Genomic DNA, 17,436 nt, shown 5'->3' on the forward strand with positions numbered 1-17,436 from the left:
TCTCTTTCTCTCTCCTCTATAGCCGGAATTAATTTCAAAAAGCAGAAAGGATTTCAGACTAGAACCACACTAGAGAAAAGCCGGGATCATGGAACGCGGCCTTAGTTTTTACGCGAATCAACCGGCACCCATTTCCACCACGGAGCCTCTCCGGAGCCACTCTTTGTGACCGCGGTCTAGATTTCTCCCGGACCTATTGGGCCTGGGCCTTAGCCTTTAGGGACAAAGAACTGTCCACTACTCAACTAGGGCTTTGGAACTGTGTCTTTTTATATTCCAGATTCCAGATTCCAGATTCCGTATTCTGACCCTGCCAATCACATATTATTACTGTCACTTTCATCCTTCTTTGATGGCAGCGTATTCCGCCTCGACTCTTCTTTGTGAATGTGCTTAGCGCCAGCCGGGACACATAACCGTTCCCCCGACCCTAAGTGGGGAAGGTACCCGCCTCCCTGGGTTCCCCGAACAACGCCCCCTTTTTCCCGGTCTATGATCAACAATCATAAGACACATCAAATCCACTGTTGGGCACATGTAACCCGGCGCCCTGGATACTCATCAAGCATTGAATGCTTCCCGCCCGGGAAACGGGGAAAGGCGAAAAGTGTGGCTGACCGGATCATTTCTCTTCTTCCGCCCATATGACAATTTGACAGGTTCCTCGGTAGCTTTCGGATCATCCTCTAGGTGGCCAGCTTCAGCACCTCGGTGTTCCTGGATCGGTAGACGGGTTTCGGGCCGCGGCCCATCGATCATTTTTCGTCATGATCATGGTCCACCCCTTTCCCCGGCCCTCGGTGTTTCATGAAGGTCGAACCCGTGCTAGTTACCATCTCTCTGGGTACTTTGGGTTCCTCTGGTGGGTACTCTGTGTCTCCTGCCCAACGGTGGAGGTGTGGAAATGAAGGCTGGACCTCCTCATGAATCTGTCTGACGAAACAGGCAGGTCTAATTGTTCAGAAGCATTCTTCTTGAATGTACTTTTGTAGAAGGTCGTGAAAGGAGATGAACGGTGAACGGCATACGGTGTGCATAGGATCGATTCTAGTTCGATGGCTTTTTTATCCATAGATCCTAGAGGACACGCTGCATTGAAGATCGATTGGATATCCATTATCGAGGTCGAATCTGCCACTAGCTCGGAGCATTGAATAGCTACCACCCGCCTGGTCCTGTCTCCCATGCCGGGAGTTCCCTGCAGCTGCGGCTGCATCTCATATGCAAGATTCAAGATTTTATCCAAATCGAGCAAAGCAAGGGCAAGAGGCGTCTAATCCTACCAAAAGCCCAGAGGCTGAACACAGCATCATCGCGATGGGAGTCCGGACTAGTGATTCAATGTAAAATGTCCAGCCTTGAACTCACAGAGACGAAAATGAAATTTGCCGAATAGGACCAATTTTTATCTCCAATACCAACACCGTATTTGCCCCCGACCCAGCCGCAGCCACAGTTCCCTTGCCACAAAGCTGCACGGGGGGTTCTCGCATGGAAACTCCCCCGTTCTTTGCACTAATCCAAACCCCGGTGGATGGAATGCGCGCCCCATGGGGCGCGGGTACTAGATCACTCCACCGGAGGGAATGTGACATGGGAGGCGCAATCATTGCACAAGAAACTGCAGTGTGAGTAACTCAATATTCGACGGGGAGGTCTATCCGGGCGCGGGGGCCTCTGTGCAGCTCTGGCTGCAGCGATCACCCACTACTTCGATCCCGACTCGTCTTGGACGCGTCTGAGGCGCGCGATCAGAGCACGCCTCATTCCTCCTGACTCAGAACACGACCCTGTGAGAGTGAACGTGTCAAGATGCCACTGTTGCAGTCTGACCCCAGACATAGTTCAAGCTTGGAGCTGAGTGTTTGGCTTGTTATTAGGCCGCGGCTGGGCCTTCTATTCTAGCCAGATGACTGGCTCTGATCTGTGACTTCCTGGGTGTCAAGTAAGGCGAGTGAGTGGCCGGGGAATATCGCCACCCGCGACGCGCGCTCTCAAATGAAAGTCATCAGGCGAAGGGGGCCCGGTCCAGCCCTGGTTAACCCCAGGCGCTGTTGAGTAACCAGCAACAACCCACTTCGAGAACGATTCGACGCAGATATTTACTAGCCGATGCTTTTCTTGTCTGTAGGCCCCCGTTAGTCATTGCAATTGGCGCTACCCTGCTTTTCCAACCGCTCGTGGGTTTCTACGTCTGTTTGGTTCTCGGAAACGTGCCTACGCGCCCTTGTTACGCATCCAGGCGGTGTCGTCGCTGCAGATGTTAGTGAAAAGCGGACGTGCGGAGAATAGCATGCTGGACTGGGATCAGGGTGTATAGGGTCGACGATATCCGACCGCACAGGTTTCAAGGATGTCGAGCTTGGGTCGACGCGAGCAAGGATCTCGACATCTCCAGTCCTTATGGAGGTCAACTGGCGGTGAAGTGTTCAAGTTTTGTCGAAATGGTCATTCTTTGGAGGCGTTACTTTGTGCGTACTAATGCTAGAGGCTGAAATCGCGGGCTTGGACTTGCGGTCTGCAGGTTGGTTTGCTTCCTTGATTTGGACTCTACAAAACCTCCGTCTCCATCTGGCCAGAACATAGTCTGCGCGGCCGAAGAACAGACCCTATCCGGTCTTATCTAACTCGCAGCCTCTATCTCGGCATTTCAAAGCAAACTAAAGCATCCTAACCTATCTTCTAAACCTTTTGACTCTGATAAGAAGCTCCTTACCCAACTCTGCGAGATGTTCTTGTTCTATGCCTCACTATTCCGTGCCTGATCATTCTTCCTTCGGAGTCGACAAAGACAAACCAAAAACTCACCCGCACGGTGCCTCTAATATTGGAAGCTAGAGCAATAATGAAGCTAGTACTGAACAACCAAAGCGGGGTTCAACCTTCCTATCTCGAGCTAAGCTCGCCTTCTCCACCCGCGATTCAACCCTCGCAATTCCTTATCTCTTGTGTTTCCCCGCGTTGCGCGTTGCACTAAAATCGCCCGTCCATGGCGAGTTCAAGGGGTCGTAGAAAAGGCAGACTTTGCGCTTGTCCGCTCGGTAGAATCTTTCTTGTAATATTGCGCTGAGCTTGCGCACGTTCTACACTATGGACTCCAAAGAGCTGGATACCGAAGCTATCAAGCCCGCGCTCATCCCAACAGATGAGGAGGTAGGCGAAGGTCGCTTGGACAAGATCGAGCTGGAAAAGGACGAAGAGAACAAGAATGAAGAGTTTAGCTATGAATCGCATCGCTCTCCGTTTCCCGAAGGTAAGGGAACAACGCTATTCAGAGAAGAATATAGGAGCTAAATATCGCTATACAGTGAGGGCTGTCGTCCCCGAGACAGACGATCCTACGATGCCAGTGAATACCGTTCGAATGTGGATCCTGGGCATCATTTTCACCATGTTCGGCTCAGGTATTAACCAATTCTTCTCGCTGCGGTATCCATCAGTGCATATCGTAGCCCTGGTGGCCGAACTACTAGCCTATCCGATGGGTGTATTCCTCGCAAAGACACTCCCTCTCACATCCATCAGTCTCGGTCCTCTGGGAACGTTCGTTCTCAATCCCGATAGATCGTTCAACATCAAGGAACACGCTCTCATCGTAATTATGAGCAATGTCTCCTTCGGCTATGCCACCGCAGACTCAACGAATATCATCCAAGCAGCGAGTAAAAACTTCTACGACTTCAACCTCAAACCAGGCTTCTACGTCCTCATCGTCCTCGTCGCCCAACTCCTCGGCTTCGGCGTCGCAGGTCTCGCTGCCCCATGGCTCGTCGAACCGGCTCGCATCATCTGGCCCGGCGTGCTCTCAAATTGCGCCATGCTAGAGACTTTGCACTCACGCGCAAACCGCGTCGCAGACGGCTGGCGCATCTCCCGTCTCCGATTCTTCATGTACGTCATGACTGGCGCAGGTCTCTGGTATTTCTTCCCCGGACTGATCTTCACTGCCCTCTCCTACTTCACCTGGGTTTGCTGGATCGCGCCGAAGAACGTCATCGTCAATCAACTCTTCGGTATGCAGACCGGTTTGGGTCTGAGTCCGATTACTTTCGACTGGAGCCAGATCGCCTATAATACGAACCCGCTCCTCTCGCCCGCATGGGCCGCATTGAATGTCTTTGCTGGATTTGCCTTTTTCTACTGGATCGTCACCCCGGCTCTTTACTACACCAATACCTGGTATACTGCATATCTCCCACTGATGACTGCCGATGTATATGACAACACTGGCGCGGTCTACGATACATCCCGAGTCATCTCAGCGGATAACACTCTCGACATAGCAGCGTATCGCAAGTATTCACCTCCCTACTTAAGCGCGACTTTCGCTTTCGTGTACGGGCTCTCATTCGCCGCCATCACTTCCGTCCTGAGCCATATCGCTATCTGGCACAGTCGAGATCTTTGGGCTGCTATGAAAGGACGTAACAAGCTAGACATTCACGCTCGTCTGATCCGTGCCTCATACCGCCGGACACCGTGGTACTGGTATGCGGCCATCATCGTGGTTATTATGGCCATGGCCATTGCCATGGTTGAAGTCTACGAGACTAAGCTACCTGTTTACGGTATCTTCCTGGGTCTGTTCATCCCCGCTATATATATGGTTCCTTGTGGAATAGTACAGGGCATCACGAACGTGGACGCAAATCAGCTGAATGTGCTCGCGGAGTTTATTGGCGGGTACATGTTCGAAGGAAAGCCATTGGCGAATATGATTTTTAAGATCATTTCTACGGATGTCGTGGGACAGGGTGTATACTTTGCGATGGACATGAAGTTGGCGCATTATTTGAAGGTGCCGCCGAGGATTTGTTTCGTAGCGCAGGGTGTCGCTACTATCCTCGGTGCGCTGACCCAGGCCGGTGTTACGTTATGGATGCTGGGGAATATTTCAGGCATTTGCGAGTCTGATCAGTCAGATGGGTTCACGTGTCCGAATGGAAGGACGGTGTATTCGTCTTCCGTTATTTGGGGTCTTGTTGGGCCGAGAAGGCTTTACTCGGCCGGCAAAATCTACTCTTCTTTGTTGCACTTTTTCTGGATTGGAGCTCTGGCTCCGGTTGTGACGTTTTTGCTCTACCGGTATACCAGGAAGCAATTCTGGAAGTTTATCAATTGGCCTTTGATCTTCGTGGGCACTTATAATGTTCCGCCTGGTATGTTTCACCTCTCGATTCTTATTCGTGGCATCTCTGACATATTTTAGCTACCGGTATAAATTACTCCAGTTGGGCTGTGGTCAACTTTATCTTCAATCACTTCATTAAGCGTCGCTTCTTTGGTTGGTGGACAAAGTATAACTACATTCTCGCTGCTGCACTTGATACTGGTCTCGCGCTAAGCGGCATTATCATCTTCTTCTGCATCTCGTATCCAGGCGCTACTTTTCCTGACTGGTGGGGGAATACTGTGTACCTGAACACTGCAGATGCGGAGGGTGTATCATTCAAAGCAATGCCAGCAGTTGGCTATTTTGGGCCTGCCAATGGGACGTGGAGTTGAGTCGGGAGATCAATATAGCCGGATCACAAATTTTATGCATATGATTTCCACTCGGCGGCAGTAACCTATATAATCTGAGAAGGATTTTCACCTAAGAGTAAACTGATGAAATTCTGCAAAGAGAGTTTCAGAGACATAAAGAAAGGAATGAAGAATCAAATAGGAGCCACTTAGATGATCTTCTCAGCCAGAGTGTATTATCACGATAGCTGTCTTCGCCACAGAAGATCTTGAAATCTACGAAGTAATTAAAATATTCTTGAAGTGTACAATTCATGCCTCGAGCCAGAAACTCAACAGAAATAACGGATATCATCACTCATAAACCCCTGACACCAGTATATCAACCCTGGAAATGCTAGACTAACACCGAATCCAAAAAAGACAAGGAATGAAATCGCACGTAGGCTAGCCTACATCTCTTCAAACGCGCAGTTGGGGTGCATCACGTAGAGGATCTTATCTGCTACGGACTGTTGAGTATCTTCCATGAGACTTGAAGAGATACGGAGAATGACCCGGTCCTGTAAACAATGTTAGAACAGATGTAATCAACACCGGATCGAAATAAAATGAAAAACTCACTCTGACACTGCGCTTCAATACCTTCGCTGCCAAGTCCCGCTCGCGCTGGTAATCATCCTCGGTGTTCAACTCGCCCTCGATTTGTTCGAGGTACCAGAGGATCAAATCCTCCTGCTCGACGCCCTCTCCTTGGTTCACCTCGTCCTCGCGGATACGCTGCACGAACAGGTTCAGGATCTTGGAGTACTTGTCGAAAGTGATCTTAGTCTTTGTCTTCTCAGCCTTCGCGTGCGTCTGGGCCTCTTCACCGTCCTCGCGCATCGGGCTGTCGCCATCACGGTCACGGTCACCCATCTCTTGGTCCTCATCAATACCACGAGCAGCGGGAACGTCGTCTTCGACCTCGACATCGTCCTTTTCGACAGTCACGATACTCTGGCGGAGAAGATCGTATGCTTCGATCACGAACTTGGGAATAACTTCCTCGACACAGTTGGCCTTAGCCACGGCTTCAGACAATCGGATCAAAGACTCCAGCTGACGGACGGTAATACGGTACGATGAGCGACCCATACCACCCTGAGCATCATTTGCACGAAGCTCCTTGTACTTCTCAACAAGAAGAGCCTTCGCTTCATCCGTGAAGACAGGTCGGAAAGTACGCGCGAACTGAATATACCGCTGCAGCTGCTCGGTGCTTAACTCTGGTTCGACAGCCTCATCACGGTTCATGTGCACATTGACAATGTGTTCCGCCAGACTGCGATCAACGTGCTCCTTAGGCTCATCTCGGACGACGAAGAACACGTCAAATCGAGACATGATAGGCGCGCTAAAATTCAGGTTCTGACGCAGGGTGAGCTTGGGATTGTAGCGGCCGCCGATGGGGTTGGCGGCGGCTAGGATGGAGGCGCGGGCATTGAGGGTTGTATGAATGCCTGCTTTAGCAATGGAGATGGTTTGTTGTTCCATAGCTTCGTGAATGGCGACTTGGTCAGCAATATCCATTTTGTCGAACTCGTCGATGGCGCAGATTCCGCCTCCATTAGCGAGCATCAGAGCTCCGGCTTCAATAGTGAATTCGCCGGTTTCGGCGTCTTTCACGACGGATGCTGTCAGACCGGCTGCAGAGGAGGCTTTACCCGAGGTGTAGACTGCGCGGGGGTGCAGGGAGCAGATGTACCTGGGGTTTGGTTAGCCTTTGCTATTGAATTGCCATAGGATTTCAGTGTACTCACTTCAGGAACTGACTCTTACTGGTGGACGGGTCGCCAACAATGCAAATGTTGATATCACCACGAAGTTGCAGGCTCTCTGCGGCCGTCTTCTTGCTGACACCACCGATCAGTTGGAGAAGCAGACCCTTTTTGATTTGACGATGACCGAAGATCATGGGAGCAATTGAGTCAATGAGACGAGAGTATATGTACTCTGAATGGACCAGTCTCTTCAAGTCCTGGACCTCCGTGGGTGTGAGGCTCTGGAGGAAAGCTTCCTGAGCCTTATCATCATTCATATCGGGATCGGTATTCTGGTTCAAAGAGGCCAGGATGTTGTTCGACTGGCCGCTGAGTTGCTGCTCCGGCTTCTGACCAGGGGTCGTGGTGTCCGGAGTCACCATGCAGGCAAGGAAAGCCAGACGATACGTCAGGTCACGAACACCTAGCGCCTTCAGGCCGGACACACCACCGCCACCGACCTCGCTGCCGCGGAAAGAGTTGTTGTCACGGACAGCCTCAGGACGCACACCAGGGAGTCCCAATTGGCTCACATCGGGAACGACAATCAGAGTCCCCGTGAAGATGCAACGCTCGCCGGCCTTGGCACGGTCCACCATCTCACCACGCAAGATGACATCCATAGTGCGGGGCATGCTACCAGTGGGGATTTCATGAGATGACTCCTGAAGCTTGACCTTCTGCCAATCAACAAAGGTACTCTTGCCGATGTCCAAGCGCCAGCCATGACGGTTACCGCAAGTGGCATTCGGGCACTCGGTGGGCTCGGTGTATTTGAAGGTCTGCTCAACATTTGTTACGATAGTCTTGCAGCCCTCACAGATGAAGGTTCCCAGCGACAACTCAGGTCTAATCTCGGAGGTCCTCGTGACGGTTCCAGATACAGAAAGCAATTTTCCAATCTGGTTTGTGCGCAGCTGGCGAAGTCGCGAGACCAGCGGCAAGTTGTAGAAGGCGAGGGCAAAAAGCTTATCTGTCTGCTGGTGGCGAGTCTTCTCGCGGATTTGACGCTCCAGATCAGGATTGTCGTTAACACTAGAATAAGCCGAGGCCACGGAGGCGGTGGGTTGCGTGGAAGCGCTGGAGGCCAATCTGTGAGAAACAAAGTATTCCGGTTCGTATTTGGCGACCAGGTTGTGAAGAGCTTTAGTGAGGAATGGGAGGAAGCGGTAGTATTGTCCGGCGATGGCATCGGCCAGAATGTGATTCTCCAGCGAGGTCAAGTGGGTAAAATCCACGTAGAGAGTGGACAGCTCGAATTTCTTCATGCCCTTGATCTGTGCGATGTAGTATTTGTCGCTGAGGGCCTCACCGGAGGATGGAGGTGCCGATGACGAAGGCTCTTCCATGAATGTCTCTAGAAGCTCCTCGAATGCCTGCTGCACTTTCTCTCCAGCCTCATCGATCACTGGCGGGGGACCAGGGGCGTAAGGATTTCGTAGACGGCTGACAGCCGATGTGCTGGCACCAACAACCCGGTCATCAGGGAAGGCATTCATATCACTCATGGGTCCATTGCTCTCGGAGCGGCGAGAACTGGGCAGGTGGTCGGATTGAGGTCCATCACGGGCGCTGGACCCTGGGCCCAGCTCGGACTGAAGAACGGCATCAAATAGAGAAGACATGGTAGAGAGAGCGGACGGCGAATAGAAGCCGTAGTTGAATAATGGGCTCTCACGAATACCAAGAGAGGGACGTCAGGTCACTAATGCTGATCACCTAAGGGGGGGGTCTTCTTTTTTCGCAATAACGCGAGACGCGAGACGCGTTCGGTCAATGGTTTTTCCGGGACATGGAAAACAGAGGACGCGTTAAGTGGTTTCTGACTAAGGCCGACCCTTTATGCCTGAACGCCAGTATACCTGACACTTTGACACCTTGGCACCCCAGAATTCAGGCCTCTGATTTTTCCCAGTTGGGAACCTTGAACACTCTTATTTGGGAAGGTATCTGTATGGACCATCCACCGGAGCTAAACCCTTAATGGATATAGTACCCCCCGAACGAAAGCCGGGTAATCTCCCCCCGGCAGGGCAATCAATCCCATCCACTCACGGAGACTTTTCTCAACTTCAGATGGCCTATGTGGAATGGTTTTCGCCCCCCTTCCTTGTTGGAGAAGCTCGTAGAGGCCCACTTCGATCCCCTCCCCGGTCCTTCGGATAATGCCCAGATGCCCTCGCATCCTTTGGACTTTAATTCAGTCATTGGTGCGTGCACCCTAGAATTTTCCGCAGCCGTGAAACAGCCTCCGTTTTCTGACTTTCTTCAGCCCCACGGAGAATGACGATGATCCTAGTCTTCACCTTGCGTTGTGTCTACTGAGTATAAGTCCTGACTGCTCTAGCGTCACCCCTCCTATAGCCCTTGGGCAGATCCCGCACGCTCGCCCCTTCGTGATAGTCGCCTGCATGTCTGCGATGATTCTGTCCAAATCCCGAAAGTGTGAACGGAGGAATTTTGGCGATCATCGGGTCGGTATGCTGCTATAGCAAGTGTCTTACTGCGTCGACCACCACTGTCCTCTGTCGCGATATGTCTGGAAACGAGCGACGGGTGGTGGATTCGACGCTTCCAACCGCAGAGCCTTCAGATTCCTCTATGCCGGAAATTCCGGGTATGCATTTCCGGCCAGCCATCTATGGTTTGCTATGGTCTCGTGCTAAGTGTGTAGCAGGTCCTTCAGGCGATGCCTCTCAAAACGCAAGAACGAAAAGACGAAGGCGTGCGGCCAACTCGGATAATCAGAAGAACCAGATGTTCTATTTTGTCGATTCCAACTCGTCATCGAAAGAGAAGCGCGCCCATGTCATGCGGCACCACGTGCAGGAAAAAAGAAAGCAGCGCAAGTTCTCCCATGGGATGGTCCACGAGTCTCCGAATGACTCTAAGTCGTGGTTGGTGAGAAAGGACTACGATCCCGATACAAACAGTGGGAAGGATATATCTTTGGTTGGCACACCGGGTTCTACTACCGATCCGAACACTTCGGTATGGTGAAACACCCAATCTCCACCATCTATACTACAACCAAAACCGACTGCAGCATGGGTCTCTAACGTATTGCCTCTTAGCTTCCGATCCGGTTCTCGAATGTGAATCATAACTCCCAAATGACAGGCTCCATGCAAGTAGGCTCCCCCATCACCACGCTTGATGCATCCCGGAAGGATCCCGTCTCGAGCCTACCAACAGCTCAAACCCCCGAAGATGAGGAATTAGTGGATTATTGGCACACCAAATTGACATACTGGTCTGGACAAAACCCTCACATCAAGAATCAAATCTTCCGCACCGCCATGCAGCATCCGCTTTCCTTCCAGGCGTGTATTCTGCTCTACTGCGCGCGATGGAAAGCGCAATTACTTGGCATTCCCGATGCGCCAGAGGTCCAACGGCGAGTTGCCGAAGCCCGCAAGCAGATTGCAGATGGCCTTACGGGTTCTAAACAGGTACCACCCGACTATCTGGCCCTGGCTCTGGCAGGTATCGCCCTCTCAGAATGGCGGTTTGGCAGTATGCCAGAAGCTCAGGCCTATCTGGAACAGGGTGCCCGAATTATGCGGCCTCGCACCGGGTCCAATCTGCCGATAGAAACTATGCTTCATTACGTGCGGCACATCATGCCACCGATCAGTTCGGTAGTTGAACCATCAGACCGCCACTGGCTGGTCATCTTTCTCCGAAGAGCGGACGATCTCATGCAAATACACAACAATCCCGAATTCCTGCGTGTGACTCCACAGAGACGCGAAGCCTTCCAAATGGAGAGTCCGTTGTTCCCCTTATTATCCAGTGGGCCGCGACCCTCGCAGGTGCCACATGCGTCCCGCATGTACGTGGTCCGTGATCCTCAGACCCAGGAGGTCAGTCGGACTGCGGCCCTCATCTATATTACTGCAGCGCTTTGGGGCTTTAAGGACTCGGTCAGTAAGACCAGACGATTCCTGAGCTATCTACACTCGATGGTCGAGCATCATCAACTCGGCCGACACCCCGCCTGTGAGACTCTACTCTGGTTACTGCTCGAACAGGAATGCGACCCCGACTTACAAAACCCGGAGCGATCGTGGTCGACGGGCGAGCTGCTCAAGACGCACAGACGGCTACGGCCTGATCTGCAATTCCACTTTAATGAAATTCTGATGGGTTTCTTGCACCTGCATCCGCCAGTCCGCGGCATTGACGTGTTCGAACAAGAACTTGAGGAGATTTAGCGATAGCTCACACTGATGCAAGACGTTGCGATCCCATTGATCTGCATATCATAACGTAAATCCCCAGGTGATCACAAATAACTTGCCACCCATGAACCTCCAAATTGATCGCAAATCATCAGAATCTCGAGATCCAACCATTCATCCATTGTTCATTTATTTTGCATCTATCTCAAAGTTCTCATAGTGACGGGAGTTGACATTTCATGCACCGTGTTATCGCGATGTTAAGACATATGTCTACATGCCAGTGGCTAAGTTATGAGCCCAATAGGGTATGATGTCGTACATAAATCTGACATTATTATTTCTTCTTGAGGTTTGTGAGATTGTAAGGTATTCCGACTCCTCTGGTTATTGTTATAGCTTTTGATGGCGAATGTCTGTGGATTACTTTAAGGTAATCGGCAGTTGACTATTCTGGGTATAGGTGAGGTGCCGTGTCTTGGCAGGACCCGGGTACCGGGGTTGTCGAATGTAAGCGTCATCGAGACTCCGCCGACATCAGCGGTGGACCGGGACCACAGGCCCCAAAGCCTCGGCTCAAAACTGATATCAGAGGAAAGAGAGCAATCCATGATCGGCTAAGACACAATTAGGGTTGCTGGACGCGACGACCGGGTGGATCTCAGATGGATCTCAGAATGGAGAATGGTGTTGGCGCGGTGAACCCAGGGGGAAGTTCACCGAAGTCACCATCCGTAGCAACCATGCGTCAACGGTACCTGCAGGTACCTTGAACTGCGTGGCAGCCGTCCCTTGGGACAGTCGAGGAACCGTGTACTGGCGGGATCGCCGATGGCTTTGAGGCGATGACCGCGATAGGAGGTGATGATATCACGTACCCTGACCCAGGCATCTGGGTTATCCATTCCTCCGACAATTCCAGCAGCCCTGCGAAAGTTAATTTGGTATCGCTAGTGACGCTATTCACGCTCCACAGTCATTCAATTTCCCCTTCGATCTTTGAGTGTTTCATTTTCATTTCCCTGCGAGCGAAAGCGGGGGCTGCAGATTTTGGTGCCGCCCCGAGCCCATGGTTACAGATCCCGGTCAAATAGTGCAGCCCACAGTTCAGCTAGCACTTGTTAGCGCTCTTTATCCCAGGCGAACTATTGGAACCAGCACACCAGTGCGCTTGAACTGGGCGATTCCTTTTTTTTTTTTACAGTTTTGCCTTTCCCGATCGGACTTCCATGTGATCACCTGCGCGTTCATCTACTTAGCACAGCCTTGAAACGCACCAGCCACAGGAAGGCGACTTGTGCGAGGATCGATGTCCTCCGGCGTTTTGTCTTCAATAGTGGCATGTACCTAGCGTAGCGTAGACATCTGAATTTTGACTGGGCATGTGGAGAAATTGTCAATCCCCTCCTGGATTCCGCGGAGGCAATCACCTTTTTTTTTTTTGTGATACTCAGAAAAGGTCTTCCATCGCACATCATGATCGAAACTTTGAGTATTGTTTTGCCGACGTATCCCTTGCACGCGTGGAAAACGCCCGATAGAGTCTAGGCTTGAGAAGTGTGGCTGGGTCTGTGACCGTGGCTGATGCGTTGGCCGTCGGTTTTCCCCGAAGCCCTTACGCTTCGCAGGCAATGCTGCATACCTCCTAACGATAGGCCTTTCGTGTGAATATACAGGAATTGGTGCCTCGTGTGGTCATCAATCGATTGAGCCACAAAAGCGGCCGATCGCAAGATGAACCAACGGCGGCGTAACTCTGGCTAGATCGCTCACTCGCCACCGCCGAAAGTAAAGTGGAGAAAAGCCACGGCGCGAGTGGTGTAAGTGGATGTAACAGGGGAGAGAAATCAGCAACAGCTCAAGGACCCCTGCAAAACCACAAATTAAAATTGAAATCGCCTGGAGTTACGTAGCGAGAGATCGCAGATCTGTACCTTCCTGCCCCTCCCCTTCTAAGCTTTAGCTGCCCCAACCTTTTCCCCTTCTTCTTCTTCCCTTTTCATCATATCGGAGTTCCTTTCCACCTTATCGCCCCCCTTTCGACATCTCCACGTGTGCCAAACCACATCCTGAGGCCGAGGAAGAGGTCATTGATTTGCAAATCCTGTTGAGCTTCGCTCAATTCCCTTCACCATGGCGGAACCTGGTCCTCTCCACCGGTTCTTCGCCCGGGCTGATGTACGTGCATGTCCATATCCACCACATCCACACCCACATCACCACGCGACAATGCGGTTTCAAGTAAGCTAACGTGATTTTGTAGGATGTCAGCAGCACAGGCAGTTCGGTGTCTGCATTCCTGTCTACTCTGATTCCCGCCCTGATCGTGGCCGTGGTCATGCTCATCGGGTTCATCCTCCTGCGCAAATCTCAGCGCCGAACTTACATGCCCGAACCTACATTGGCTATCTGCGCGACTGGCAAAAAACCCCCGACAGCCCTACCGGCACTTGGAACTGGATTGTCTCTATGTACAGGCTACCTGACACCTATGTCCTTCAGCACCACTCCATGGACGCATACTTGTTGTTGCGCTTCCTGAAATTGTGCTCAGTCCTGCTGTTCGTTGGTTGCTGTATCACCTGGCCCATTCTGTTCCCCGTCAATGCGACTGGCGGTGGTAGCGGAAAACAATTCGATCTTTTGAGTATCTCCAATATCGGCGAGCATGGTTACGCGCGCTTCTTTGCGCACAATTTCGTTGCTTGGATCTTCGTTTCTTTCGTCTTCTGGCTCATCACCCGCGAGCACATCTTCTATATCAACTTGCGCCAGGCTTACTTCTTCTCACCTGCCTATGCTAACCGCATCTCGTCCCGCACCGTTCTGTTCTCCGCCGTGACTGAGAACTACCTGAACAAGGACAAGATCCGCGCCATGTTCGGCCAGGAGAAGGTTCAAAACGTCTGGATCGCCAGTGATACTGCCGAGCTCGAGGAGAAGGTCAAGGAGCGTGATGGCGCCGCCATGAAGCTTGAGGCTGCTGAGACTAAGCTCATTGTCATGGCCAATAAGGCTCGCAATAAGGCCCTGAAGAAAGCTGCCAAGAAGGAAGGCACTCTTGAGGATGCGAACGAGGGCGAGGAGTCCCTTGGCGAATTCGATGATGAGTCGGGCTCTGTTGCCGCGAAGTGGGTTCAGGCCAAGGACCGCCCTACTCACCGTCTGAAATTCCTTATTGGCAAGAAGGTCGATACTATCAACTGGGCTCGGTCCGAGATTGAGCGTCTCACTCCCGAAATCGAGGAACTGCAAGCCAAGCACCGCACTGGCGATTGTAAGCTCGTCTCGTCCGTCTTCGTCGAATTCTACCGACAAGCCGACGCTCAGACTGCCTACCAATCTGTCGCTCACAACCTGCCTCTGCACATGACCCCTCGCTACATCGGTCTCGAACCTACTCAGGTCATCTGGGGCAACCTCCGTATCAAGTGGTGGGAGCGTATCATTCGTCACAGTGCTACTCTCGCCTTTGTTTGTGCAATGATCATATTCTGGGCTATCCCCACTGCTGTGGTCGGTGCCATCTCCAACATCAACTATTTGGAGGACAAGGTCCATTTCTTGCGATTCATCAACAACCTCCCCACTGTTCTTCTGGGTTTGATCACCGGTCTTTTGCCCACTGTTCTGATGTCTGTTCTGATTGCGCTCGTGCCCATCATTCTACGATGTAAGTGGACTCGTCCTTTAGATCGAGGCTTCATATGCTAACTCTATCTCCAGTGATGGCCAAGTTAGGTGGTGCTTCCTGCTCTGCTGAGGTTGAGTTGACTACTCAAAACTGGTTCTTCGCTTTCCAGATCATTCAAGTTTTCCTGGTCGTCACCATTGCCTCTGCCGCCACCAGTGTCGTCACCCAGATTATCAACAACCCCTCGTCTGCCGCTACCTTGCTCTCTCAGAAGATTCCCAGGGCCGCCAATTTCTACATCTCATACATCGTCTTGCAGGGCTTGTCTTTCAGCGCCGGTGCTCTCCTGCAGATTGCTGGTCTCATCGTCGGCAAGATTCTGGGCAAGTTCCTGGACAAAACTCCCCGTAAGATGTACAGTCGCTGGTCTAGCCTCGCTGGTCTCGGCTGGGGTACCGTTTACCCTTCCATCACTCTTTTGACTGTCATTGGTATTATCTACTCCTGCATTGCCCCTCTTGTCATGGGCTTCGGTACCATTGGCATTTACCTCTTCTACTTCGCCTATCGCTACAACCTGCTGTACGTGTCGAACGCCACTATTGACACCCAGGGTAAGGCCTATGTCCGTGCTCTGCAGCACCTCACTGTGGGCTGCTACCTGCTCATGATCTGCCTGATCGGTCTGTTCGCCATGGGCTCCGGTGCCTCCTCCATCGCTGTCGGACCTCTGGTCCTTATGATCATCTTCTTGATCTTCGTCATCCTGTACCACATCTCGATGAACAGCGCCATGGAGCCCCTGATCCACTACCTCCCCAAGAACATGGAGCACGAGGAGGAATCTCTTTTGGCTGAAGAGCGCCTTAAGCTCTCCAGTGACGAGAAGTCCACCACCGGCACCAGCACCGCCAACAATGGCGTCACGAGCATTGACAGCGGCGTCGGCAATGTTGACTCCGCCGAGGTCGAAAAGGGTCTTACCCACACTGCCATGCCCCCTGCACACTCCAAGCCCAACTTCTTCATGAAGTTCCTGCGGCCAGACATCTACCACGACTACGCTACCCTGCGCCGTCTGGTCCCCTCCGCGCTGGAAGTCGTCCCTTACAGTGAAGAAGCCGAGCGCGACGCCTACTGCCACCCGGCCATCACCTCGCAGGCCCCTCTTCTCTGGATTCCCCGCGATCCCCTTGGCATCTCCCGCCAGGAGGTTGCGCACACTTCGCGCGTGATTCCCATCACCGATGAAGACGCCTTCCTCGACGAGAACGCCAAGATTACCTGGAACGTCGACAAGGGCGAGCCTCCTATCTACCAGGAGAAAATCTACTACTAAGTGTTCTATCTAATGTTCATGCTCAATACCCGATGTTCTTGGAAATGCCTGCCCTAGGTCTATAATCTATAGTGATACCCAGCCGACCGGAAAGAAACGTCCCGGTCGGCGCTGATCTGGAGCCCTGCCTATTTGCTAATGTGAAGCGACTGAACTATCTCAGTCTTGTTTGATTTTTCCTGCCATGGCAGAGAGATTTTTTGGATATCATTCCTTATGTGTCTATCTTTTATTCGTCATATGCCGCTGATGTGAATGCGTCATGTCTGTTGATGGCCGAAAGTTGTTGTCAGGTCTTGATTGATTGAGATGTTATTCTACGTTCCATGAAATCAGGTTTGCAACCTTGATGTACTATATTTTGGAATTGCCAATTGGTAATGATTTTTGTGCCTTCTCTTGTAGTCTTGGTTAAGACGACGCTAGTGCCTGAAGGAGTGAGGGCAAACAGCTCGTAGGTAGACAGAGATAGCGATCAATTTCCCGGGTCTGCCTGAGTTGGAAATTGGAATCTTCAGACATCCACAATGGTAAGATCATCTTGGTAGGGATAGCTCTGTAATAACTCCATCCACTTGCTTGCCACGCTAAGTTTTGTCGTTGACAAACTTTGTCTCCACCTGATGATTCAAAGTCGAATTAATCCATAATCGGCCATTACTCCATCATCCCGTACGCTTTTGGAGAAATCAGCCTGGTTGCGGCCTCCGGCACTCGAAGATGGTACAGAGACTTGTATTCTGATGGTCATCGCCTCTTAGAGCACAATCAAAGGCTTTCGATTCTATCCTCCGCTGTGATAATGTTCAAAGGGATTTGTGGCAAATGCGTCCTGGATGATGACATACATGTTGTCAATCGAGTTACATGAGAATAATTTCGATACAGAGTAAAGGTAGTATGAAGCGTCTAGAAACCCAGGATTTCGTTGACTTTGCTCAAAACGCGTCGCTGTCCATGAGTCAGGTTCGCTTCTTCTGTGTCAAACCGGCCAAAGCCAAAGGCGCGCAT

General features: G+C 51.6%; 4 protein-coding genes across 4 annotated transcripts; 3 read left to right on the plus strand and 1 right to left on the minus strand.

The window, feature by feature from the left end:
- Window positions 1-3,090: 3,090 nt before the first annotated feature.
- On the plus strand, window positions 3,091-5,505 carry optD (uncharacterized protein; the record flags this gene model as incomplete). Its single annotated transcript, XM_056967528.1, has 3 exons — window positions 3,091-3,253; window positions 3,309-5,159; window positions 5,210-5,505. 3 exons carry the CDS (start codon window positions 3,091-3,093, stop codon window positions 5,503-5,505), a joined length of 2,310 nt encoding a protein of 769 aa, XP_056822282.1.
- A 413-nt stretch (window positions 5,506-5,918) lies between these two features.
- N7477_005866 (MCM DNA helicase complex subunit MCM6) lies at window positions 5,919-8,893 on the minus strand (the record flags this gene model as incomplete). Its single annotated transcript, XM_056967529.1, has 3 exons — window positions 5,919-6,029; window positions 6,091-7,213; window positions 7,269-8,893. The coding sequence occupies 3 exons, from the start codon at window positions 8,891-8,893 to the stop codon at window positions 5,919-5,921; spliced, it is 2,859 nt and encodes a 952-aa protein (XP_056822283.1).
- A 910-nt stretch (window positions 8,894-9,803) lies between these two features.
- Window positions 9,804-11,485, plus strand: N7477_005867 (uncharacterized protein; the record flags this gene model as incomplete). The annotated part of the gene is made up of 3 exons (XM_056967530.1): window positions 9,804-9,885; window positions 9,946-10,259; window positions 10,343-11,485. 3 exons carry the CDS (start codon window positions 9,804-9,806, stop codon window positions 11,483-11,485), a joined length of 1,539 nt encoding a protein of 512 aa, XP_056822284.1.
- Window positions 11,486-13,585: 2,100 nt separating this feature from the next.
- Window positions 13,586-16,425, plus strand: N7477_005868 (uncharacterized protein; the record flags this gene model as incomplete). Its single annotated transcript, XM_056967531.1, has 4 exons — window positions 13,586-13,630; window positions 13,716-13,923; window positions 14,007-15,125; window positions 15,179-16,425. 4 exons carry the CDS (start codon window positions 13,586-13,588, stop codon window positions 16,423-16,425), a joined length of 2,619 nt encoding a protein of 872 aa, XP_056822285.1.
- Between the last annotated feature and the right edge of the window lie 1,011 nt (window positions 16,426-17,436).

Source organism: Penicillium maclennaniae (assembly GCF_028827695.1).
Source record: "Penicillium maclennaniae strain IBT 15551 chromosome Unknown utg000005l:1.0-2652337.0:1.0-2654196.0, whole genome shotgun sequence".
NCBI classification, from domain to species: domain Eukaryota; kingdom Fungi; phylum Ascomycota; class Eurotiomycetes; order Eurotiales; family Aspergillaceae; genus Penicillium; species Penicillium maclennaniae.